Source organism: Nerophis lumbriciformis, linkage group LG08 (genome assembly GCF_033978685.3).
Source record: "Nerophis lumbriciformis linkage group LG08, RoL_Nlum_v2.1, whole genome shotgun sequence".
NCBI lineage: Eukaryota > Metazoa > Chordata > Actinopteri > Syngnathiformes > Syngnathidae > Nerophis > Nerophis lumbriciformis.
In genome coordinates, this window is record NC_084555.2 from 44,778,288 (window position 1) to 44,805,216 (window position 26,929).

A 26,929-nucleotide genomic window follows, 5' to 3' on the forward strand; every position below is an offset into this window, starting at 1 on the left:
ATAACTCTTTTCCAGCGCTGCACTAGTGATGGGTGGACAGTGGAGAAGCAGTAAATATTCAAAGCAGTGTTCACATTAGAAATGATGCAGATGAGTCACTGATTATGTATCGTGACAAAGATATTTGCTCCAATTTGATTCTTTTGATAAGAAGATTTGTTGCTTGACCAGACGGATTATGCGCCTTGAATCTCCCCCGCTCGTGCTGGGATGGGACCGGTCCATACGTCCCGTCAGGGAGTTGAGGGACAATAGGCTTTGGGGGTGGGGTAGGTTTGCTGTTTCCATTAACAGGATTTGTACGCCTCCCCCAGAATGATCACTCCTCTTCTCTTAGGAACGCTAATGTAGCCCGTCGACCTCAATTGTAACTCCATCGTACAGTTTGTGTCTTTCACACCGTGTTACACGTCCACGCGACACTTTGCAACATTCGTCCGTCACAGTCGAGCAGCACCCGAGCCGCCTGATCCTGATTGGATTAGAGCGAGAAGCTGGTGATTATCGAAGGCGGCCCAACCTGTTGGAAAGGATTTAACACAGACAGGACTAGTGATGGGTATCGTTTTTATTTTAACGGATACTTCAAAAACGGTGCCCGGACGGAACTTAAAAAATAGAAAACATGTTTTTGTCTTTATGGAATTTTTTGACATTTAAGTTAAACAAACCAGTAATTTGAAATACTTATGAATTAAATACCAAGAAATACTGTACAAACCCCGTTTCCATATGAGTTGGGAAATTGTGTTAGATGTAAATATAAACGGAATACAATGATTTGCAAATCATTTTCCACCCATATTCAGTTGAATATGCTACAAAGACAACATATTTGATGTTCAAACTCATAAACATTTTTTTTTTTTGCTAATAATCATTAACTTTAGAATTTGATGCCAGCAACACGTGACAAAGAAGTTGGGAAAGGTGGCAATAAATACTGATAAAGTTGAGGAATGCTCATCAAACACTTATTTGGAACATCCCACAGGTGAACAGGCAAATTGAGAACAGGTGGGTGCCATGATTGGGTATAAAAGTAGATTCCATGAAATGCTCAGTCATTCACAAACAAGAATGGGTCGAGGGTCACCACTTTGTCAACAAATGCATGAGCAAATTGTTGAACAGTTTAAGAAAAACCTTTCTCAACCAGCTATTGCAAGGAATTTAGGGATTTCACCATCTACGGTCCGTAATATCATCAAAGGGTTCAGAGAATCTGGAGAAATCACTGCACGTAAGCAGCTAAGCCTGTGACCTTCGATCCCTCAGGCTGTACTGCATCAACAAGCGACATCAGTTAATAAAGGATATCACCACATGGGCTCAGGAACACTTCAAAAACCCACTGTCAGTAACTACAGTTGGTCGCTACATCTGTGAGTGCAAGTTAAAACTCTCCTATGCAAGGCGAAAACCGTTTATCAACAACACCCAGAAACGCCGTCGGCTTCGCTGGGCCTGAGCTCATCTAAGATGGACTGATACAAAGTGGAAAAGTGTTCTGTGGTCTGATGGGTCCACATTTCAAATTGTTTTTGGAAACTGTGGACGTCGTGTCCTCCGGACCAAAGAGGAAAAGAGCCATCCAGATTGTTATAGGCGCAAAGTTGGAAAGCCAGCATCTGTGATGGTATGGGGGTGTATTAGTGCCCAAGACATGGGTAACTTACACATCTGTGAAGGCGCCATTAATGCTGAAAGGTACATACAGGTTTTGAAGCAACATATGTTGCCATCCAAGCAACGTTACCATGGACGCCCCTGCTTATTTCAGCAAGACAATGTCAAGCCACGTGTTACATCAACGTGGCTTCATAGTAAAATAGTGAGGGTACTAGACTGACCTGCCTGTAGTCCAGACCTGTCTCCCATTGAAAATGTGTGGCGCATGTTGAAAAACTTAAGCTGTACATCAAGCAAGAATGGGAAAAAATTCCACCTGAGGAGCTTAAAAAATGTGTCTCCTCAGTTCCCAAACGTTTACTGAGTGTTGTTAGAAGGAAAGGCCATGTAACACAGTGGTGAACATGCCCTTTCCCAACTACTTTGGCACGTGTTGCAGCCATGAAATTCTAAGTTAATTATTATTTGCAAAAAAAAAAAAAAAGTTTATGAGTTTGAACATCAAATATGTTGTCTTTGTAGTGCATTCAACTGAATATGGGTTGAAAAGGATTTGCAAATCATTGTATTCCGTTTATATTTACATCTAACACAATTTCCCAACTCATATGGAAACAGGGTTTGTACAATGTCATCGTCAAGAACTTGTTACAGAGGGGCTGAGTCTGCATTTATTTAGCACCAAAATAAGGCTTCTTCTTTTTTCGGTCTGGTTACTACCAGTTACGTAGGCACCAATCCCCATCCGTCGACAGGACCAAATAAACCCTATCCATTCACACAATGCATCTTCATCATCGTTGTCAGAACGCCAATGTGGATCCATGATTAATTGACTGGAAATATCAATTGAATCTTGCCAAGGGACAATACGACAGAAAGTCCAGTAGAGTAGGGGTGTGAGGAGGGTGAGACGTGTGGCTGCTTTTTTTCATGAGTTGAACAGCGACTGTGGTGTTTATGTCCAAGCAGAAGCAGCTACAACTGCCATCACACAAGTTCATCGTGATAGAACAGCGCTTTTGGATATGACTTGTTACCCGCAGCAGCAATCTGTCATAGCAGCAGATCTCACAGCTTAAAAATAAACAAAACAATCAGTGATATACGATTGACGGCTGCCATAGTAGACCTTGTAAAGCTGCTGCATCTTTTAAGACGTCAGTGCTGTGTGAGCAAAAAAGCTTGTATCGCTGTATAGACGTACAAACAAATAAACATATGGAGGATGCCAGGTGGCGTGCTAAAAATGTGCTCATAGAGAAATATGCAAGAATGCCATAAATCAATGACATCTTTTTCCACATGCAGAAATTGTGGACGGTAATGGCAAGATGACTTTGGGGATGATCTGGACCATCATCCTCCGCTTCGCCATCCAAGACATTTCAGTGGAAGGTAACCACAATATGGCCACTGTTAGAGTGCAATCTGTCCACAAAGAAACAACGTCCTTCTTGTCCACCTCAGAGACGTCTGCAAAAGAGGGTCTCCTGCTGTGGTGCCAGAGGAAGACGGCGCCCTACAAGAACGTCAACATTCAGAACTTTCACATCAGGTAAATCTCTGTTCCTTTTTACATCCGCTTTCTTTTTTCCTCCCAAACTCTTACAACTATAAAAAAACCCATTAATAATTAGTAGGGATTTGTACCTTTCACATTTAAACGGATACGGACGGTACCATTTCCCGGTACCTGGAAATAAATACCAGTACACCATACTTGCCAACCCTCCCGAATTTTCCGGGAGACTCCCGAAATTCAGCGCCTCTCCCGAAAACCTCCCGGGACAAATATTCTCCCGAAAATCTCCCGATTTTCAGCCGAAGCTGGAGGCCACGCCCCCTCCAGCTCCATGCGGACCTGAGTGAGGACAGCCTTTTTTTTATGACGGGAGGACAACAGGGTGACAAGAACTAAATCATCCAGACTAGAGATAAATTGTATTATTATGTTTATCTCACCTAAAAATAAATATGTTTATTAATTACAAAAAAAAAACTAAATACATTTTTACTATATTTTGCTAAAAACATCAAAATTAATTGTTTTTATTTGTATTTTTTCTGACTCCTTATTACATCCAGCCATAGAATTATACATTAAAATAAACATATTTGAAATAATTAATTTTAATTATCATAATAATTCATTTAAAATGACCATATAATTCATTTAAAATGACCATATTTAATTATTAAAATAATTGCTTGTTTATCAACAACTTTAGCATTTTATTCATTACATTTTGAAGCTCTCAGAAGCCAAGTTATGTTATACTCCTTAAGATTTATTTATGCAAGTTTGAAGTATCAATCATCTAAACACAGTTTTGTTTGCATATTTTCAGGATATATATATATATATATATATATATATATTAAATACTTGACTTGGTGAATTCTAGCTGTCAATATACTCCTCCCCTCTTAACCACGCCCCCGCCCACAACCACGCCCCACTGCCACCCCCGACCACGCCCCCCACCCCCACCCCCCACCTCCCGAAATCGGAGGTCTCAAGGTTGGCAAGTATGCAGTACACAACTGTAAGAATTTTCTATATTCTGTAATTGCCGTATTTTTCGGATTATAAATCGCTCCGGAGTATAAATCGCACCGGCCGAAAATGCATAATAAAGAAGGAAAAAAACATATATAAGTCTCACGGGAGTATAAGTCGCATTTTTAGGGGGAATTTATTTGATAAAATCCAACACCAAGAATAGACATTTGAAAGGCAATTTAGAATAAATAAAGAATAGTGAACAACAGGCTGAATAAGTGTACGTTATATGAGGCATAAATAACCAACTGAGAACGTGCCTGGTATGTTAACGTAACATATTATGGTAAGAGTCAATCAAATGATATACGCCAAGTCTCTTATGTGAATGAGATAAATAATATTATTTGATATTTTACGGTAATGTGTTAATAATTTCACACATAATTTCACAGTATAAATCGCACCCCCAACTGCGATTTATTATCCGAAAAATACGGTAATCTTTATGCGGTCCTAAAGATTAATTGTTTCATAATAAAATCGAATTAATTTCCAGTTGTTATATCCTATTTTCTTACACCACTGTGCATCATTTGCAGGTATTATATAGTAGCCTTTGCATGCAGTTGCAATTCCAATACATTAGATGGCAGTAGTGCAGGGTTTTCCCCAGATTACCGACATACCTGTGGCGATGGGGGCGTGGCTAATGGTGTGGTCAACATGAAGTCATATTAGTTGCATAATATGCGACGATGCATGTATTTTCTTTAAAAAGGCTAAAAAAAATGTATATACACAGTCAAAAACTAATCTGTTATTAATAATTAATATTAACATATAGGGTTGTACGGTTTACCGGTATTAGTATAGTATCGTGGTACTATACCGCCTCTGGAAAGTACCGGTCCGCCCCCCCAACCCCACATATGACCAATGTATGATCCTGTAACGACTTGGTATCGGATTGATACCCAAATTAGTGGTATCATTCGAAACTAATGTAAAGTATCAAACAACAGTGACTTGACAACTTAAGTGATTATGACATGTTAACATAAGTGTAGATAGAACATGTTAAAAGAGAAAGTAAGCAGATATTAACAGTAAATTAATAAGTAGATTATAAATTCATCCACTTGTCCTTAATAATTTTGACAAAATAATAGAATGATAAATGACACAATATGTTACTGCATACGTCAGCTGACTAATTAGGAGTTTTTTTACTTAGTAATAAAAGAAAAGTTGTCTTGTATGTTCACTATTGTCATGATCCATGGCCAGGATCATATTTTGTTATTTTCTGTTAGTTTTTGACTCCCTTAGTTGCTGTTTGTGCACCTCTGGGTTTGTTTTAGTTTCCATGGGGATTAATTGGGTTCACCTGCCTCTGGTTAGTGGTCGGCACGCTCACCTGCTGTCGACCACTAATCAGAGAGCTATTTATTCACCTTTCTCGCCACGCTCAGTCTGGCTTCATTGTTTGCTTCATGCAACAGTTACGTTAGTATTTCTTGTCTCCGAGTTTATGCTTCCCGTGCTAAGAGGTAACCTTAGCTTCCCGTGCGATCGGCACGTTTTCCGTCTGCTTGTTTTATGTTTTTGGTACGTCTTTGATTTTCGAAGATTAAATTATGTTCCTACCTGCATGCCTTGTCCGGAGTAGTCCGTCTGCATCCCGGGAGAACGAACCCCGCAGAAAAATGCGACCCCCCACACGTAACAACTATTTTATTTAAGGACAAACTTGCATTAAGAAACATATGTTTAATGTACCCTAAGATTTTTTGTTAAAATAAAGCCAATAATGCAGTTTTTTGTGGTCCCCTTTATTTAGAAAAGTACCGAAAAGCATGGAAATAATTTTGGTACCGGTACCAAAATATTGGTATCGGGACAACACTATTAACATATGTTTTTCTTATGTTATTTAATTTTGCTCTATTTTTTAATTGTTGATGCTTATTGTACAATGTACTGTACTGAGAATTTTTCAGGTTTCTAGAGACTTTTTTTAATCCTTTAAGTGACTTTTTCTTTATCAAAAACCACCTGTTATTTTTCAAAACGGACAAGACGTCACGTGCAACAAAAGTATCAAAACATGGTACCAAGAGTGTACTAATCTGAATGGCATCACCAGTGTTGGGTTATTTACTGAAAACCAGTAACAAGTTACAGTTAGGCTGCTGCCCCCGCGACCTGACCTCGGATAAGCGGAAGAAGATGGATGGCTGGATGGATGGATAGTTACAGTTACTAGTTACTTTATTTCAAAAGTAACTCAGTTACTAACTCAGTTACTTGCACCAAAAAGTAATGCGTTACTGTGAAAAGTAACTATTTAGTTACTTCTTTTTTTCTTCTTTTTTTTAAGGCTCCCATTAATGCCCTTTTAGCCTTAATTTCAGTACTGATATTGCACTGGAGAATAATACAATCTGTTGATCAACTTGACATGCATTTGCATCACTGAACTCAGAAAGCAATGTGGTCTACATACAACACACAAAGACAAAGATATGTTTCAAAGGGCCAATTTATTTCAGGCCAGAACAAATTGACAAAACTAGTTTAAATAGCTGCAACATAATGGCACTTTAACTTTAACTTTAAGTAGATGGGATCTTTGATCCAAGACACAACTTATATTTTAACTAAAATGTTATTTTCTTTGTGCTCGACAAAAGAAAAGTATTGAGAATGTCTCCATGTTAAGAAACTCGACTTCTGGCTTCACCATGATGTCTTGTTAGTTGTTATGAGAGTAGCGTATGTGTGTGTGTGTGTGTGGCCCTTTAAGATATGACAGCATGTGAGGTGAGTGACGTCAGTGAGTGAGTGGGCGAGAGAGGTGAGGGAGCGGTAACAGTGAGTGCGTGCAGGTGCTCTAGCTTGGTGGATGGCTGCGTCCAATAAAGTCACAAAGTTGCAACAAACCGCCAGCCTCGTCATTCACCCTCAGCTGTAAAGACCCACTTCCGGGTAAAGTGAAGGTTGTTAGCCCTAAAGTACATAAGCCCTGGAGGAACGTCTCCCCTGCGCCCCTCAACTACGGTCTGGGAGCCCCCACCTACACAAAGCACGCCTTTTCTTTTCCTTGTGACACAGAAGGATGACACCGCAGCGCTCCAATAAAACACACTCAGATCTTCTGTTTCTAGCCGATACTACATAAAAAATTACGCAGTAACGCATCATGTAGTAACGGTAACTGAATTACTGAATATAAAAAATAACGCGTTAGATTACTAGTTACCACCGAAAATAACGGCGTTAGCGTTAGTCCCAACACTGGGCATCACACTACTTGGTGAAACAAGATACTCCACACCTCCACGACTTTTGAAATGTACTGTTTGGATGGAATTGCTAGTTTGGCACAGAAAGATCACAAACAGAAGATGTGACAGTGGCAGTTTGGCAGCTAGCAAGCTTGGTTCCTATTAGCTTGTTTTGCATCATTTAGTTTGCTTAAACAGGCAAGATTTCATGAATTGCTCTGATATAAAGGTGATCATTCCCAAACTGTTGCCAGCGGCCTTAAGGCTGCATTAAACACCATAAGATGACATAAACTAAACTAACACACAGAAGGCAAATAAAGACGTGTTTGCCTCTTTACTGTATACAAACATTGAGCAGAATGTCTAAAATCAACATTTCATGTGGTTTGAGAGCGTGTGTGACTTCATCGTCTAATCGTCTTCCTCTTGGCCGCAGCGTTCGAAATGGAAAAAAGATGTCATTTATTTGAGGTTGAACTTGAAATAACCCAGGATTAGACAAATCTAAATATGCATTGGTGCAAATGCAGCAGTACATTATACCTTCAGGTTTCTATCAGAATTGTATTTTAAATATGTAACTATAAATACATAGAGTGATGTTGTGCTGCAAATAAGTAAATAAAATAATTTAGTGTGTAATTGTACTTGTAAATATGCCAAAAAAGAAAATAGTGCATAGTTGTACTTAATTATTTAAATTAAAGAACAAAGGTTTTAATTGTACTGTAAATAGGGTATGTAAATAAAAGAACAGAGTGTTCATTTGTACTGTACAAATTTAAATAAAAGAACAGTGTGTGTAGTTGTACTATTATTATGTAAAATAAAAGAATATAATGTTTAATTGTACTGTAAATGTGTACATAAAGAACAGAGTGTATTGTACTGTTAATATGTAAAATAAAAGAATATAATGTATAATTGTATTGTAAATGTGTACATAAAGAACAGAGTGTATAATTGTACTGTTAATATGTAAAATAAAAGAATATAATGTGTAATTGCACTGTAAATGTGTACATAAAGAACAGAGTGTGTAATTGTACTGTTAATATGTAAAATAAAAGAATATAATGTGTAATTGTACTGTAAATGTGTACATAAAGAACAGAGTGTATAATTGTACTGTTAATATGTAAAATAAAAGAATATAATGTGTAATTGTACTGTAAATGTGTACATAAAGAACATAGTGTGTAATTGTACTGTTAATATGTTAAAACAAGAATATAATGTTTAATTGTTACTGCAAATATGTAAATAAAGAACATAGTGCATAGTTGTACCGGTACCTAAACATTTAAATAGAAGAACATAGTATTCAATTGTACTATACATAGGTAAATAAAAGAACATTGTGTAAATAAAAAAAACATAGATTGTGCAGTTGTACTGTAAATATGTAAATAAAAGAACAAAGTGTGTAATTACACTGTAAATATGTAAATAAAAGAACAGAGTGTGCAGTTGTACTGTAAATATGTACATAAAAGAACAAAGTGTGTGTGCTGTAATTGTACTGTAAATATGTAAAAAAAACAAAACTTGTGTAATTAAACTGTACATATGTAATTAAAATTACCTAGTGTGTAATTGTACTGTAAATATCAAAATAAAAGAATATACTATACTCTGTAATTGTACAGTAAATATGTTAATGCAATAAGGACGTTGCCTACAGCCACAGCTGTTCATACAAAAGTGTTATTTAAAATGAGAGGTTATTTTGTTATTTTTTTCATCTTCAGAGACCCAATAATTAGTTTGATGAAGTCTCAAAGACTAATGAAAATGTTGTATCTTAATTGAGTTGAAAGTATACTCTGTGTTGTCGTGGCAACACAAAAATGCTTCCACAATAGCGTGTAGACAGGTGAAGGTAAACATTAACGACTTCTTCTGTCCAATGGTCCTCAGCTGGAAAGATGGTTTGGGTTTCTGCGCGCTCATTCATCGGCACCGCCCTGAGCTGATTGACTATGGAAAACTACGCAAGGTAACACAACGCAACAATATGAATGAGTACTCGTATTTGATGGAAACACACTGTAGCTGTGATACACAATGCTTGTGTGTGCCGTTGTCAGGACGACCCCATGACCAACCTGAACACGGCCTTCGACGTGGCCGAGAAGTACCTGGACATCCCCAAGATGTTGGACGCAGAAGGTGAAAAATACTTTTCAAACAACCAAATAAACACACATTCATTTTGAATATGTGGATAAAGTAAATCATTCTGCAATATGAAGTATTTTCCACCATTTTCCATTCTTTTAAAAGTTGCTATAGATCTAATCAGGGACCGCAATGTCCCTTTGGGACAGAGGACCCTATTGTATTTGTAAGGTTTTATTATTATTATTACGCCGCCTCTTTGAGCTATAATTTGACCCCCTTAACATGCTTCAAAACTCACCATATTTGACACACACATCAGGACTGGCAAAAATTGCCATCTAATTAAAAAACAAACCCCAAAACTCAAAATTGCGCTCTAGCGCCCCCTAGGAAAAAACACAGACAAAACTGCTTGTAACTTCCGGTAGAAATGTCGTAGAGACATGAAACAAAAACCTCTATGTAGGTCTGATTTAGACTTAGATTTCATACATTGACATCCTTCAGCAAAAATAAACAGGAAGTTGGCAATTCCCCCTTCAAAACAGAAGTTTACTAAAAACAGTCACTTTTGCCTCTTTGAGCTGTAATTTGACCCCCTTAACATGCTTCAAAACTCACCAAACTGGACACACACATCAGGACTGGCAAAAATTGAGATCTAATTAAAAAAACAAAACCCAAAATTGCGCTCTAGCGCCCCCTAGGAAGAAAACACAGACACAACTGCTCCTAGGAAGAAAACTCAGACAAAACTGCTTGTAACTTCCAGTATGAATGTTTTAGAGTCATGAAACAAAAACTTCTATGTAGGTCTCACTTAGACCTACATTTCATATATTGACAACCCCCAGCAAAAATCAACAGGAAGTTTGCAATTCCCCCTTCAAAACAAAAGTTTGGTAAAAACCGGTCACCTTTTTTCAAACATTATCTCCTCTGAGCGCGTTTGTCGTGTCGGCTTCAAACTAGCACAGGAGAGAGATTGAACCCTTCTGATTAAAAGTTGACCAAAGAGTTTTAATTACTGCTCCGGTTTGGATTTTATGTGCCGTCAAAGTCGGTCCCGTCCATCGCTGCTTGCAGCTTTAATTATAAGTTTATAGTTCTTATCTGTGTTTTAAAAGATGCTTTTATTCTTAGATTATAGATGAAAAATGGTTGCTGTAATTTAAATCTAATGTGTACATGAGATTCATAGTAAAACTTTTTCTATGAAATATGTAAATCAGTCCTATATGGAATATGCTGTAAAGCAGGATTCTGGAAAACAACACAATTATCTGTTGGAATTTCAAAGGGAATAAGCGGTAGAAAATGGATGGATGGATGGAATTTCAACTTTACTTTGTTCAATTTGAAATTGAACTGCAATTCTACTTCCTGTTTACAACCTCAATTCATTGAATTGAGGATTGGGAAGTTTTTTTTTAAATTGATTTTTGAAAATTATGCATCAATTTAGAATAATATAAATAAGAATCAGGATTCGAATCAATTATTTTGTGCACCCATATTACTTTGAATCATGTAATAATCTGAGATGTTATTTCCTGTAAGCAAAAGCTCATTATACACCCCAAGTTACTGTCTTAACTTTAATAATGATTTGGAGTGCATGAGAAAGTGGAACGGATATTGTAGCTCTCTTTGACCACATGCTCATGTATTAAAAAGGTTATTGTACAACACAACAGCAACACAACCAATGTTGTAATAGTGCTAAACTGCTGAGTCAGCATTTATAGTGCTGATCAGTTGATTTTTAACAACCGTATGACAAGAGTAGCACACTTGGCTTTCTCTACAATATTTTCTAGCGCATGCAGAGCTAGATAAAGCTGCTGGGACGCTGACCACTCATCATATTTCTAATGCAGCTACTGCCATCTTGTGGAGTTCATTAACACAACATAAAGAATGATGTTAAAGTTAAAGTACCAATGATTGTCACACACACTAGGTGTGGTGAAATTATTCTCTGCATTTCACCCATCACCCATGATCACCCCGTGGGAGGTGAGGGGAGCAGTGAGCAGCAGCGGGGGGTCACACCCGGGAATCATATTTGGCGATGTAACCCCTAATTCCAACCCTTGATGCGGAGTGTCAAGCAGGGAGGTAATGGGTCCCATTTTTATAGTCTTTGGTGTGACTCGGCCGGGGTTTGAACTCACAACCTACCGATCTCAGGGCGGACACTCTAACCACAAGGTCACTGAGCAGTTGTTTGACCTACTTAGACATCATGGCGGTTATAGGACACCAGGCAGTTAATTAACAAAGCGTTAATTGGAGCATTTATGGCAGTGTTTTTCAACCACTGTGCCGCGGCCCACTAGTGTGCCGTGAGATACAGTCTGGTGTGCCGTGGGGAGATGATCTAATTTCACATATTTGGGTTAAAAACATTTTTTGCAAACCAGTAATTATAGTCTGCAAATGACGTGTTGTTGTAGAGTGTCTAGAGCTCGGCAGAGTAAACGTGTAATACTCTTCCATATCAGTAGGTGGCAGCCGGTAGCGAATTGCTTTGTAAATGCAGGTAAAAAGGTGTCTTATGCTTAAACCAAAAATAAACAAAAGGTGAGTGCCCTTAAAGGGGAACATTATCACAATTTCAGAAGGGTTAAAACCATTAAAAATCAGTTCCCAGTGGTTATTTTATTTTTCGAAGTTTTTTTCAAAATTTTACCCATCACGCAATATCCCTAAAAAAAAGCTTCAAAGTGCCTGATTTTAACCATCGTTATATACACCCGTCCATTTTCCTGTGACGTCACACAGTGATGCCAATACAAACAAACATGGCGGATAGAACAGCAAATTATAGCGACATTAGCTCGGATTCAGACTCGGATTTCAGCGGCTTAAGCGATTCAACAGATTACGCATGTATTGAAACGGATGGTTGTAGTGTGGAGGCAGGTAGCGAAAACGAAATTGAAGAACAAACTGAAGCTATTGAGCCATATCGGTTTGAACCGTATGCAAGCGAAACCGACGAAAACGACACGACAGCCAGCGACACGGAAGAAAGCGAGGACGAATTCGGCGATCGCCTTCTAACCAACGATTGGTATGTGTTTGTTTGGCATTAAAGGAAACTAACAACTATGAACTAGGTTTACAGCATATGAAATACATTTGGCAACAACATGCACTTTGAGAGTGCAGACAGCCCAGTTTTTATCAATTAATATATTCTGTAGACATACCCTCATCCGCTCTCTTTTCCTGGGGGTCTGGCGGCAGATTTCTTTGACTTTATCGTTGGAAATGCATCTGCTTTGAGTGTCGCAGGATATCCACACATTCTTGCCATCTCTGTCGTAGCATAGCTTTCGTCGGTAAAGTGTGCGGAACAAACGTCCAATTTCTTGCCACTTTTGCATCTTTGGGCCACTGGTGCAACTTGAATCCGTCCCTGTTCGTGTTGTTACACCCTCCGACAACACACCGACAAGGCATGATGTCTCCAAGGTACGGAAAACAGTCGAAAAAACGGAAAATAACAGAGCTGATTTGACTCGGTGTTTGTAATGTGTTTGAGAAAATGGCGGATTGCTTCCCGATGTGACGTCACAACTCCGAGAGCGAATAATAGAAAGGCGTTTAATTCGCCAAAATTCACCCATTTAGAGTTCGGAAATCGGTTAAAAAAATATATTGTCTTTTTTCTGCAACATCAAGGTACGTATATATTGACGCTTACATAGGTCTGGTGATAATGTTCCCCTTTAAGAAAAGGCATTGAAGCTTAGGGAAGGCTATGCAGAACGAAAGTAAAACTGAACTGGCTACAAAGTAAACAAAAAGAGAATGCTGGACGACAGCAAAGACTTACTGTGGAGCAAAGACGGCGTCCACAATGTACATTCGAACATGACACGACAATAAACAATGTCCCCACAAAGGATGAAAACAACTGAAATATTCTTGATTGCTAAAACAAAGTAGATGCGGGAAATATAAGACATGAAACTGCTACAGGAAAATACCAAAAAAAGAGAAAAAGTCACCAAAATAGGAGCGCAAGACAAGAACTAAAACACTACACACAGGAAAACAGCAAAAAAGTCCAAGTAAGTCACAGGGTGATGTGACAGGTGGTGACAGTACACCTACTTTGAGACAAGAGCTATATTGATGCATGCTTGGTTATGGTTTAAATTCATATCCAACAATTGTGACAACGACTTTTTACTGTCAACTGAGTTTATGATTTCTGCTGGTGGTGTGCCTCCGCATTTTTTCAACGCTAAAAATGTGCCTTTGCTCAAAAAAGGTTGAAAAACACTGCTTCATGGTATCAATTTGTAAGTGTGTATAAAAGTGTGATGATTATGGATGGTTTTCCTTTTCAAGCTCATTTGGACGCCACTTCCTGAGTTCTACTTCCTGTTTGGTCGTTGATGAGTGCTTTGATGTAACACCCTCAAATAATGCCCCCCCCTCCCCACCTCCCACCCTGACCTCCTCTGTTCCCCGCAGACATTGTGGGCACTGCCCGTCCAGACGAGAAGGCCATCATGACCTACGTGTCTAGCTTCTACCACGCCTTCTCGGGCGCCCAGAAGGTATCCTAGGATGCGGCGTCTCCTTCCTCCTTCCTCCTCCTTCCTGCTCCCTTGTCTTCCCTCCCTCAGGTGTTCTAACGATGACACTTTCTCTCTGCAGCGCACACGCTCCCCTGCAGGGGCCGCTCTCTCTCTCTGCATGTTCTCACCACCAAATGCATGATGGGAACCACCTTATTTTAACTCAGAGGCCACAACCTCCACGTCTGTCTGTCCGTTTGCTCGCCGCAGGGGGCTCCTAAGATTCAGACCCGATTAGGCGTCCACTGCTGTAAACAGAACCAAAAGTGTTTATTTTATAGCTATGCTCGTTACGGCGGAGACACACATTAGCCATCAGTCTGCCGCGCATCCATCCATTCATCTATCAATGCATCTATCAGCCCTCCATTTATCCATGAGACATCCATCCATCCATCAATGCATTCATCCATCCATCCATTCATCCAGCAATGCATCCGTCAATCCCTCCTTTTAACCATCGATCCATTCATGCATCTGTCCATCAATGCATCTATCCATTCAGCCATCAACACATCCATTAACCCTCCTTTCATCCATCAGGGCATCCATCCATCCATTCAGTCATCCATCATTGCATCATCCATCCCTTTTTTATCCATCAATGTGTCTATCATCCCTCCATTCATCATCCATCAATGGATCCGTCCATCCCTCCTTTTATCTATTAAACCATCCATGCATCTGTCCATCAATGCATCCATCCATTTGTCTATCGATGCAACCATCATTCCTCCATTCATCCATCAGGGCATCTATCCATCCATCAATGGATGCGTTTATCTCTTCCTTCATCCATCGATCATTCATGCATCAGTCCACCAATGCATCCATCCATTTATCCATTATTCCATCAATGCATCCATCCATCCCTCCTTTTATCCATCGATCACCCATGCATCTGTTCTTTTATCCGTCCATCCATCTATGCATCTGTCCATCAATACATCAATCCATTCATCCATCAATGCATCCATCATCCCTCCATTCATCAATCCATCAATGGATCCGTCCATCCCTCCTTTTATCTATTGAAACATCCATGCATCCGTCCATCAATGCATCCATCCATTTGTCTATCAATGCAACCATCATCCCTCCATTCATCCATCAGGGCATCTATCCATAAATGCATCCATCCATCCATCAATGGATGCGTTTATCCCTACCTTCATCCATCGATCATTCATGCATCAGTCCACCAATGCATCCATCCATTTATCCATTATTCCATCAATGCATCCATCCATCCCTCCTTTTATCCATTGATCATCCCTGCATCTGTTCATCAATGCATCAATCCATTCATCCAACAATGCATCATCCATCCCTTCTTTTATCCGTCCATCCATCTATGCATCTGTCCATCAATACATCAATCCATTCATCCATCAATGCATCCATCATCCCTCCATTCATCAATCCATCAATGGATCCGTCCATCCCTCCTTTTATCTATTGAAACATCCATGCATCCGTCCATCAATGCATCCATCCATTTGTCTATCAATACAACCATCATCCCTCCATTCATCCATCAGGGCATCTATCCATAAATGCATGCATCCATCCATCCATCAATGGATGCGTTTATCCCTACCTTCATCCATCGATCATTCATGCATCAGTCCACCAATGCATCCATCCATTTATCCATTATTCCTTCAATGCATCCATCCATCCCTTCTTTTATCCACCGATCACCCATGCATCTGTTCATCAATGCATCAATCCATTCATCCAACAATGCATCATCCATCCCTTCTTTTATCCGTCCATCCATCTATGCATCTGTCAATCAATACATCAATCCTTTCATCCATCAATGCATCCATCATCCCTCCATTCATCCATCCATCAATGGGTCCGTTCATCCCTCCATTCATCCATCCATCAATGGATCCGTCCATCCCTCCTTTTATCTATTAAACCATCCATACATCTGTCCATCAATGCATCCATTCATTTGTCTATCAATGCAACCATCATCCCTCCATTCATCCATCAGGGCATCTATCCATAAATGCATCCATCCATCCATCAATGGATGTGTTTACCTCTTCCTTCATCCATCGACCATTCCTGCATCAGTCCACCAATGCATCCATCCATTTATTCATTATTCCATCAATGCATCCATCCATACCCCCTTTTATCCACTGATCACCCATGCATCTGTTCATCAATGCATCAATTCATTCATCCAACAATGCATCATCCATCCCTTCTTTTATCCGTCCATCCATCTATGCATCTGTCAATCAATACATCAATCCTTTCATCCATCAATGCATCCATCATCCCTCCATTCATCCATCCATCAATGGGTCCGTTCATCCCTCCATTCATCCATCCATCAATGGATCCGCCCATCCCTCCTTTTATCTATTAAACCATCCATACATCTGTCCATCAATGCATCCATTCATTTGTCTATCAATGCAACCATCATCCCTCCATTCATCCATCAGGGCATCTATCCATAAATGCATCCGTCCATCCATCCATCAATGGATGCGTTTACATCTTCCTTCATCCATCGACCATTCATGCATCAGTCCACCAATGCATCCATCCATTTATCCATTATTCCATCAATGCATCCATCCATACCTCCTTTTGTCCATCGATCATCCATGCATCTGTTCATCAATGCATCCATCCATTTATCCATTCATCCATCAGGGCATCCATCCATCAATGGATCTGTCCATTCCTTCCTTCATCCAGCCATCCATCCATGCATCTGTCTATCAATGCATCCATCCATCCATCCATTAATGCATCCATCCATTCATCATTCAATGCATCCATCCATCCCGCCATTCATCTATTAACCATCAATACATCCATCCATCCCGCCATTCATCCATCTATTCATCTATTAACCATCAATGCATCCATCCATCCTACTATCCATCCATCCATCATCCATCCAAGCTTCTGTCCATCAATGCATCCATCCATCTGTGCACCCGTCCATCAATGTATCCATCCATGCATCTCTCCATTCTTCTAAACCGTTGATGCATTATCCATAAATGCATTTATCTATTTATTTACGATTGCATTCATATATCCATCATCAATGTATCCATCCATGCATGAATCAATGCATACATTCATCTATTCATCAATGTATCCATCATCCATCCATGCAGCCATCCATCCTGCATAGTTAAAGGTGACACTTGAAAGTAGATTCAAGACTTTTTTATGTATCCAGTGTGAGATCAATTCCCTTTGTTCTTCCCAGTCACGGTTTGATTGACAGGCGGCAGTCTATGATGTAAGCCAGCTTGGATAGGCTCCGGCTCCTGTTGTGACCCTGAACAGGATATGCGTTATTGGGATTATATGCTATTGATTAGTTTGAAAGTACATTTTTTGATGAGCTTCTCCTATGGACAAACCACAGACAGACTGGAGACCCTTGTGCCTTCTGCTGGCCCCTTTTTGTCTTGTCTTTGCACACTTTTACTCTCTTTTTTTGTGCCTCTCTCTCTCTCCTCTCGTGGGTTTTTTCTCCTCCCCGCCTCCTCTGTTCCTGTGACCGAGCAGATATCATTAGCACCTTGAGGCCAGACGAGAAGGTCGTCATGACTTATGTGTCGTGTTACTACCACGCCTTCTCAGGCAAGCAGAAGGTGAGAGAAGACGGGTGGTCTTTGTTTGTGCTAATAATTAGTTCTTTGTGACCCACCAACACTAAATGTCGCAAAGGAGTTCTATACAATTCAAGTAAGAAAGTAGCTCTAGGTCCCATGTCTGAGTATTTTAAATTACATTTTTAATAGTGTATTGAAGTGTGCTAGATAGAGTGTAGAAAGTTTCAAAGTGCTTTTAGTAAACCGTACTGTGTCTGTTACTTTGGGCGAAACTGCCCAAGGATAGGTGTGCCAGGCTTGTGGCATCATATTCAAAAAGACTTGAGGCTGTAATTGCTGCTAAGGATGCACCAACAAAGTATTGAGCAAAGGCTGGGAATACTTACATACTTTATTTACCGGTATTTATAAAAAATTTGAAAAAAAAAACAAAAAAACAATCACATTGTCATTGTCTGTAGAATTTTGAGGACAAAAATTTGCAATTTGCATCTTTGTGTTTGTGGAGGGGGGCGTGGCCTGCAGCGAAGCGGGGTGTGCTAGGACCGGCTTCGAAATCAGCGACAGGTGTGTAGATAGCCCACCTGGGCCTGGTTATCTAATCACCTGTCTCTCTGTTAAAAGGCAGCAGCCGGGAGGAGAGAGGGGTTGGAGTGGGAGTTGGAGCTGAAGGAGAGTTGTAGCGAGAGTGACAGACATAGACCTTGTGCTGAAAAGCAAACTAATGGAGAACGCTGAAAATAAAACAGCATCAAACACTGAAACCTGGTCTCTCATGTCGGTGATTGGTGGTCTGGAGAACCCACTGGGGGGCAACCTCCACAGTGTTATTGGTGACCAAGAACATTTGTGTAATCTAATAACCAGGGCTGTCAAAGATATTGAGTTAACTTATGCGATGAATCACAAAATATCACATTAATCACGTTCTGTATATACACAGTTTATTGCAATTTATTTTGCTTCTTTGCCTTCTATCTATTCTAACAATTAATTAGCATTTTTTGACCAAGTATTGTGGTCTTTTTTAATTTAATTGGAATTTTTGAGTTAATTGAAATCATGCTAAGCGAGTTTATACTATTAGTAACATGTGTGATTAATCTGATTTTAAAAATGTATAGTTTGACAGCATTACAAATGACATATTGATAATAATGATTTAATTTAATCTTTACGTTCTGTGCGAGGGCCAATAAAAAATGAGCTGTGGGGCGAAATTGGCCCCCTGGGCTGCACTTTGGACACTACAGACATTTTTGACTTTGTGGATAAAAACATATTGTGCCTGAAATGATCATTAAACTTGCTGGTTTGTTATTGTGCTAACTGCACTTTAAAAGTTAATTAAATATAAGATAAGACAAACAATAGAGAGAAAATACAATGTATGTGTGCATACCAACATATTTGGACTATCAGAAATATTTATTAAGAAATGTTATTTAATATTTGTCAGGTTCAAACACTGATGACATCTATTAAACAAGACAAGAAGCAAGGAATTAAACAGAGACAGAATTAAATTTGGCTCAATGAGGAGAAACGCGTACACCTGTACCCTTGTATCAGTGTCACCACGCGCTGTCGAAAGATTTTGCGCCTGCTCTTTTATTTGGACTTTCCCTGATTACATGGCAACAGCTGTTTCTAAGGGAGGGGGTCGTAAACAGCCATCGCCTTTGATTACAAAACAGTTCAAAGAAAAGGTTGGTTCAAAGAAAAGGTCGGAAACAGTTTAAAGAAAAGGTCGTAAAACAGTTCAAAGAAGAGGTGCCTGGAAGGGAGTCAGGCCCTGCTTCCTCTCCGCTTTGTAGATCTCGGGTCAAGACAAAATCTTCCAGAAGATTACAATACATAAAAGAAACCTACGCCTTCATGTCGCTTCCCATCGTACACTGGAGTTTTACAAGCCTTCTGCTTGGTAGGATCAAAGACAGCTTTTGTCCTCTCGCAGGGCGAGCTGAACTCAATGTAACACAAAGTTTTGTGATAACTTAGATACAATTATTCTAACAATAATTGTATTGCAGCTTGATGATTTTTTCCATAGCATTAATGTTTTATATCTCCGACCTACAGTATATAAAACATTTCTTGCAACATGCATTTTGTTGCGACTGGATCATTCCAGAGCGCCAGCACAGTTATTGTCTGTGTTTTTGGCAGAGCGAACCTTTGGCTTGTTAAAACTAGGTTCTGTTGTCTATATCCTGCTTCTTTACAAACCTTGAAAAGGTGGCCCAGATTATAAATGTGTGCTGCATGTTCCACAACATAGCAAAACACCACAGTTTGGAGCATGATGCTATGAATGTGCTGTAAATGAGTGTCTCCATGGTGACAGCCACTAATAGATACAAAATCCTCATTTAAAAACAGTGGTCCACCCCTCTTTTGCACTTGTTATCAATTGTACATGCAGTCTTAGTAGATCAATCGCAACACGCCCACTAATTGTACAAGTAATTTTATAATTTGCATATGCTATTATAGTTTGCACATGCTATTTAGCAGTTTAGATAAGGCCCTTATAGTATTTAGTATTCAGTACACCAGTGATACTTTTGTTTGCTGCAAAATGATTGATTAAAAAGTCCAAAAGAGGACAGTTAGTCGAGTGTTGATGCTTTCCCTGACGTCAGAACAAAGTCATGTGTCGCTGTGTTTGCCAAACAAGTCCAGTGTGCAAACATTTGCTCACAAGAGCAAGACCCGCGCGTCGCCACTTTCCTTTTAAGGCATCTCGCCACTGCAGCACGTCTCTAAGCGAGGCCAAGTTTTCTCTCCTGCGGCCTGCGGGTGACAGTGGTGCTGATTCATTGCCAAAAGACATCTTTTAATCCTCCTAACTTTTCCAGCGAGGGATGCACTCTGTAAACAGGCTGGAAGAAACTCGGGGTGTGAATCTTTGAGCGACGAACAATTACAATCCGATTCCGGGTCCTAGTGTGACGATTCCGTTCACAATCGATTCTCGATTCAAACCAGTCCTCGCAATGTATTTTTTGGTATAATATTTATATTGAAACTTTTTCAAAACAGGTTACAGGTTAGAAACGTTCCATCTAGTTGCAATGAGATGGCCTTAAAACGTCTAATTAAAAATAGATTTTTATTTATTTATTATTATTCTTATATATATATATATATATATATATATATATATATATATATATATATATATATATATATATATATATATATATATATATATATATATATATATATATATATATATCTATATATATATCTATGTGTATATATATATATATATATATATATATATATATATATATGTATATGTGTATATATATATGTATATGTGTATATGTATATATGTATGTATATATATATATATATGTATGTATATATATATGTATGTATGTATGTAGATATATATATATGTATGTATGTAGATATATATATATAAATGTAGATATATATATATATATATATATATATATATATATATATATATATATATATATATATATATATATATATATATATATATATATACACATATATGTAGATATATGTGTGTGTGTGTATATATACATTAGGTCAGGAAAAAACACAAGAGGCTGTAACATCCCTACAAGCCTGTTTCGCAGGTTTCCCTGCTCGTCCTGACTGGCTTGTAGGGAGGATATAGCCTCTTGTGTTTTTTCCTGACCTAACGTATATTTCGCTCTACCCCGGTATTGAGCACTGTATAACGGATAAACCACAGAAACCTTGACTACATGTGTGTATATATATATATATATATATATATATATATATATATATATATATATGTATATGTATATGTGTGTGTATGTATATGTACATATGCATATGTATACATATGTATGTATATATACAGTATATATACATGTATGTATTTATATATGCATGTATATGTATTTATATATGCATGTAATATATATGTGTATATATATGTATATATATATATATATGTGTATGTATATATATGTATGTATATACTGTATATATGTATGTATATATGTATGTATATATACATATGTGTGTATATATATATGTATATATATATATATATATGTATGTATATATATATATATGTATGTATATACATATATATATGTACATACATACATACATATATATACATATATATATATGTATGTATATATGTATATATATATATGTATATGTATATATATATATATATATACTGTGTATATATATATATATATATATATATATGTATATATATATATATATATATACATATATATGTATATATATATATATATATATATATATATATATATATATATATATATATACATATATACACATACATACATACACTGTATATGTATGTGTATGTACGCCGTGGATCGGTGGGTAGAGCGTGCCATCAACCTGAGGGTTCCTGGTTCGATATCCAGCTTCTGCCAACCTAGTCATGTCCATTGTGTCCTTGAGCAAGACACTTCACCCTTGCTCCTGATGGGTCGTGGTTAGGGCCTTGCATGGCAGCTCCCGCCATCAGTGTGTGAATGTGTGTATGTTCTCCAGGTGCGATGCTGGGGTGGGGAACGTGTGACCCGAGAAACCTGTTTCAGCAGTATCATGCGGTATCATGCTTCAAACCCCGCTTCGAAAAGCTGTGCACAACAAAACATGGTCATTGTAGCCATTAATCTTGACTTCCTTATTTTAAAGAAATAAAAAATCAGCACAATTTTTTTTATTAATGTTTGTGTTTAATATATTGTGCTCCTGAGCTAATGTTACTAATATTTGTATTTATTCATCATTATGTATTGAGTTTTATTAGTTTAGTTTTTCAGTACCAATTGGTTCAAGTCGGTTAAAAAATGTTATTTTAAATAACATTTTTTATTTTTTTATTTCAGGGGAATCTTTTTTGTTACAGACTAAACAACTATCTGTACTTATTTTGTTTCTTCTTGTTTTGTTTTCCCTAATGTTAATAAGCATACAATGCTATGTAGAGGTGTACTTATAACAATTTTGTAGACAAATTTATAGTCAGGCGGAGAGTGGGTAGGGGAGTCGCAAAATGTTTTCTTCTACCTAGGGCGGCGTAACAGAAAATAATTTAGAAGCAGTGTTTTAGACGATGGTTTGACTGCATGTGCTTTAACTTTAGTGCGCTCTTTTGACTCTGTCGTCATGGAAACTGATGAAAACCAGATGAGATATCAAGTTGAGAGATGTGCGTCTAAATGAATTATTTAAAAATCCAGCTTTCATGTTAAGAAGTTTGCTTATACACTCAGCAGACACAACATTAGGTGCACCTGCAATCTATAACGATATCAGCATCTGTATAATAACTGCACTGTGCTGTACGCTTCATATGGTGCTTGCACACCTGCACCGCATCTCATTGACTACTTCTTTGTTGCTGTTTTCTGTGTGCGTTTCCTGGATGTACTCTTTTCCTACATTTTTGATACAACTGTAAAGGGATGATCTCTGACTCCGCCCCTTCTCTGATTCAGGCGGAGACGGCGGCTAACAGAATCTGCAAGGTGCTGGCTGTCAATCAGGAGAATGAACAGCTGATGGAGGACTACGAGAAGCTGGCCAGTGATGTGAGCACGCCACTAAAATCCCCCTCACTGTTTGCTCTTTCCTGCCCTTTGTAGACCACTCTCTGTTTGTGCCTCTAATAAATGATAAATGAATAGACAGCATTGTTAATGCACAAAAAGTTAATATTGGAACAGGCTAAACGCATTTAAAAGACAAATTATCTATGTATCAGTAGCAGATCAAGAAAATAGAAATCATCTGTCCCATGGTCAAACTGTGGCCGTCATACACGCTTGATCAGGCTTACATGCAATGTTTTAGGGTATATTTGTATATTCTTAACAGTCATAATAATTAGTGTAAAAAATAATTTAACCACTCTAAATCAGGGGTCCCAGAACCTTTTGACTCAGGGGCCGCATTGGGTTTAAACAATTTGGCCGGGGGCCAGGCTGTGTGTATATATATATATATATATATATATACATACATACATACATACATACATACATATATATACCGTATTTTTTGGACTATAAGTCGCAGTTTTTTTGATGGTTTGGCCGGAGGTGCGACTTATACTCAGGAGTGAAGATTTCATGGGATTTAGCGATTAGTAGTGACAGATTGTTTGGTAAACGTATAACATGTTCTATATGTTATAGATATTTGAATGACTCTTACCATAATATGTTACGTTAACATACCAGGCACGTTCTCAGTTGGTTATTTATGCGTCATATAACGTACACTTATTCAGCCTGTTGTTCACTATTCTTTATTTATTTTAAATTGCCTTTCAAATGTATATTCTTGGTGTTGGCTTTTATCAAATAAATGTCCCCAAAAAATGCGACTTATACTCCAGTGCGACTTATATATGTTTTTTTTTTTCTTCTTTATTATGCATTTTCGGCCGGTGCGACTTATACTCCGAAAAATACTGTATATATATATATATATATATATATATATATATATATATATATATATATATATATATATACACATATATATTCCTCGTGCACTAATTGACTGAAAGAGTGCGAACTTGATGTCACGTTATCAATGGAAAAATATGATTTGCCTGAGCAGCTAGGAGACACCGAGAGTAACAAGCGGTAGAAAATGGATTAGAAAGGACAGATTAAAAAAAAGAATAATTAAAAAATATATATACTTTTTTTTTTTTTTTTTAAACTTGGGACTTTCCGACACCAGAGGGCCGTAGTTTGGGGACCCCTGCTCTAAATAGTAAGGCGTTAAAAATAATAAACAGTCCTAAATGTAAAGGTGTAATGCAAAGGTGATTTTCCCTGCCTGTCATTATTTGTCAAAGCAAGTGTACAAAGAAGTTAACCGCTAAAACAACAAAATTATGTATGGCAGTGTTTTCAACCATAGGGCTGTGGCCCCTTGTTGGGCTGCTAGCGCCTCCCCAGAGGGCCGACGAAAAATATCTGTTTCTCAGGTATGGTCCGTATGAGCCGCAGCAGTACTCAGTTGTAATATACTTTTCACACAAACACACACACACACAACATACACACACATGCAACTATATAAACAAAGAGTACAGAGGAGACATGTGAGTAAACACTATCACAGGAGCCATCTGCACCAGGAGGTCATCAGACCATGGCCACCAGGACGCTGACACAAAAGCGGCCGATAACCCCTGAGGCAGATGACTCATCTGAGGAATGTTGGAAAATAAAAATAATAAAACTTGTAAAATAGTAAAAACCATGTGTAGAGATAAAGAATAAGATACAAGTAAGACATATGAAGATTAATAGAAAAAAATTAAAGAATAAAATGTATATGCAGTAAATAAATAATAAGTAGAACTAAATACAATCTTGCAAAACTAATAAGATAAAAAGTAAAATACAAAAGATTTCAATAAAATAATATCAGGTAAAAGCCAAATCAAAAAGGTGGGTCTTAAGCCTGCTCTTAAAAACAGCCCTGAGGTCCTCCGGAAAGCTGTTCCATAAACGGGGGCCATAATGGTGGAAAGATGCCATCCCGTGACTTTGTGTCTTAATTTTTGGAATAATTAGGAGATGAGTGCCGGAGGATCTTAAGGCCCGGAAAGGTTCATAGGGTAAAAGCAAATCTGAAAGATAAAAAGGCCTAATACCATAAAAACATTTATAAACCATAAGAAGAATCTTAAAATTGATCCTGAAACACACGGTGAGCTAATGCAGAGATTTTAAAACTGGTGTAAGGTGAGCCCGCTTTCTGGTCTTCGTCAGGACACGTGCCGCTGAATTTTGGAGTAATTGTAAAGGTGCAATAACCTTATTAGGAAGACCAGAAATCAGGGCGTTACAATAATTTATACGACTTGTAATAAAAGCATGCATTAGCGTCTCCGTGTTGCTTTGAGAGAGAATTTTCTTTCTCACCACCATCATCCTTCCTTGTATTTTAACTTGCATGCATCTCAACTTGTTCTTCTCCGCCCTCTGCCTCTTATGAAACACACACACCCACACACACTACACACGTAGCTGCTGGAGTGGATCCGCCGCACCATCCCGTGGCTGGAGAACCGCATGCCGGAGAACACCATGCAAGCCATGCAGCAGAAACTGGAGGACTTCCGTGACTACCGCCGCCTCCACAAGCCGCCCAAAGTGCAGGAGAAGTGCCAGCTGGAGATCAATTTCAACACGCTGCAGACCAAGCTGAGGCTCAGCAACAGGCCTGCCTTCATGCCCTCTGAGGGACAGATGGTGTCGGTAGGTTTTGTTGGCTTTTTCTTGTGCCAGAAGAACTGAGAAGAAGCAAACTTCTTATTTGCTCCACCTCCCACAGGACATCAACAATGCTTGGGGCAATCTGGAGGGAGCGGAGAAAGGGTACGAAGAGTGGCTCCTCAACGAGATCCGCAGACTGGAGAGACTCGACCACCTGGCTGAGAAGTTCCGCCAGAAAGCCACCATCCACGAGAGCTGGACCGAAGGTCTGCACTGAGAAACAGGCCAAAAAAACCTAAATACGCACAAAACGTAGATGGCTATATACTTGATTATTCTTTCTTTATTGAGCAGGTACCAAGTATGGCTTCTGACTATGGCTTACTGCTTAAATAAAAGTGATAGAGTACAGTATAAACAGTAACATTACAAAGTCATCGGCATCTGGCCTGCGTCTTCCTCGCAGACAATGAATCATCTTGGTCTGCTGTAGAGGTGGGAATCTTTGGCCACCTCACGATTCGATTACGATTCAGGAGCTACGATTTGATTAAAAATCGATTATTGATGCATCTTTAATCATAAAGTTTTACATTTCTTTTCGTCTCACTAAATAAGCGTTTATCACCCACAACTTTTAAAACCAGTGCATTTTTAATAAGAAATTCCCAGCACATTTATTAAATTCATGGAAATGTGAGCAAAACTGGATCATAAGTGCCCTATAATAAAAGAGCTGGTCGGATCTGCAGGCAGACAAATTTTAGAACTGTCTGCATTACTTTTTTTATAATTAATAAATTGATTATCGATTATTGATGTTTACTAAATGGTAAATGGGTTATACTTATATAGCGCTTTTCTACCTTCAAGGTACTCAAAGCGATTTGACACTATTTCCACATTCACCCATTCA

The 26,929-nt window shown here is 38.4% G+C and overlaps 1 protein-coding gene across 4 annotated transcripts in view; it reads left to right on the plus strand.

Moving 5' to 3' along the window:
* actn1 (actinin, alpha 1) overlaps window positions 1–26,929 on the plus strand; it is a 117,247-nt gene that overhangs the window by 61,715 nt on the left and 28,603 nt on the right. For 3 of the 4 annotated variants that reach the window (XM_061969000.1, XM_061969002.1, XM_061969003.2), the window contains exons 4-11: window positions 2,944–3,030; window positions 3,103–3,190; window positions 9,352–9,430; window positions 9,522–9,603; window positions 14,050–14,135; window positions 23,269–23,361; window positions 25,825–26,055; window positions 26,132–26,279. In XM_061969000.1, coding sequence (XP_061824984.1) covers window positions 2,944–3,030; window positions 3,103–3,190; window positions 9,352–9,430; window positions 9,522–9,603; window positions 14,050–14,135; window positions 23,269–23,361; window positions 25,825–26,055; window positions 26,132–26,279 — 894 coding nt within the window. Of the gene's footprint in view, window positions 1–2,943; window positions 3,031–3,102; window positions 3,191–9,351; window positions 9,431–9,521; window positions 9,604–14,049; window positions 14,136–17,717; window positions 17,804–23,268; window positions 23,362–25,824; window positions 26,056–26,131; window positions 26,280–26,929 lie in introns of all 4 variants that reach the window. The other variant, XM_061969001.1, reaches the window with a different exon arrangement.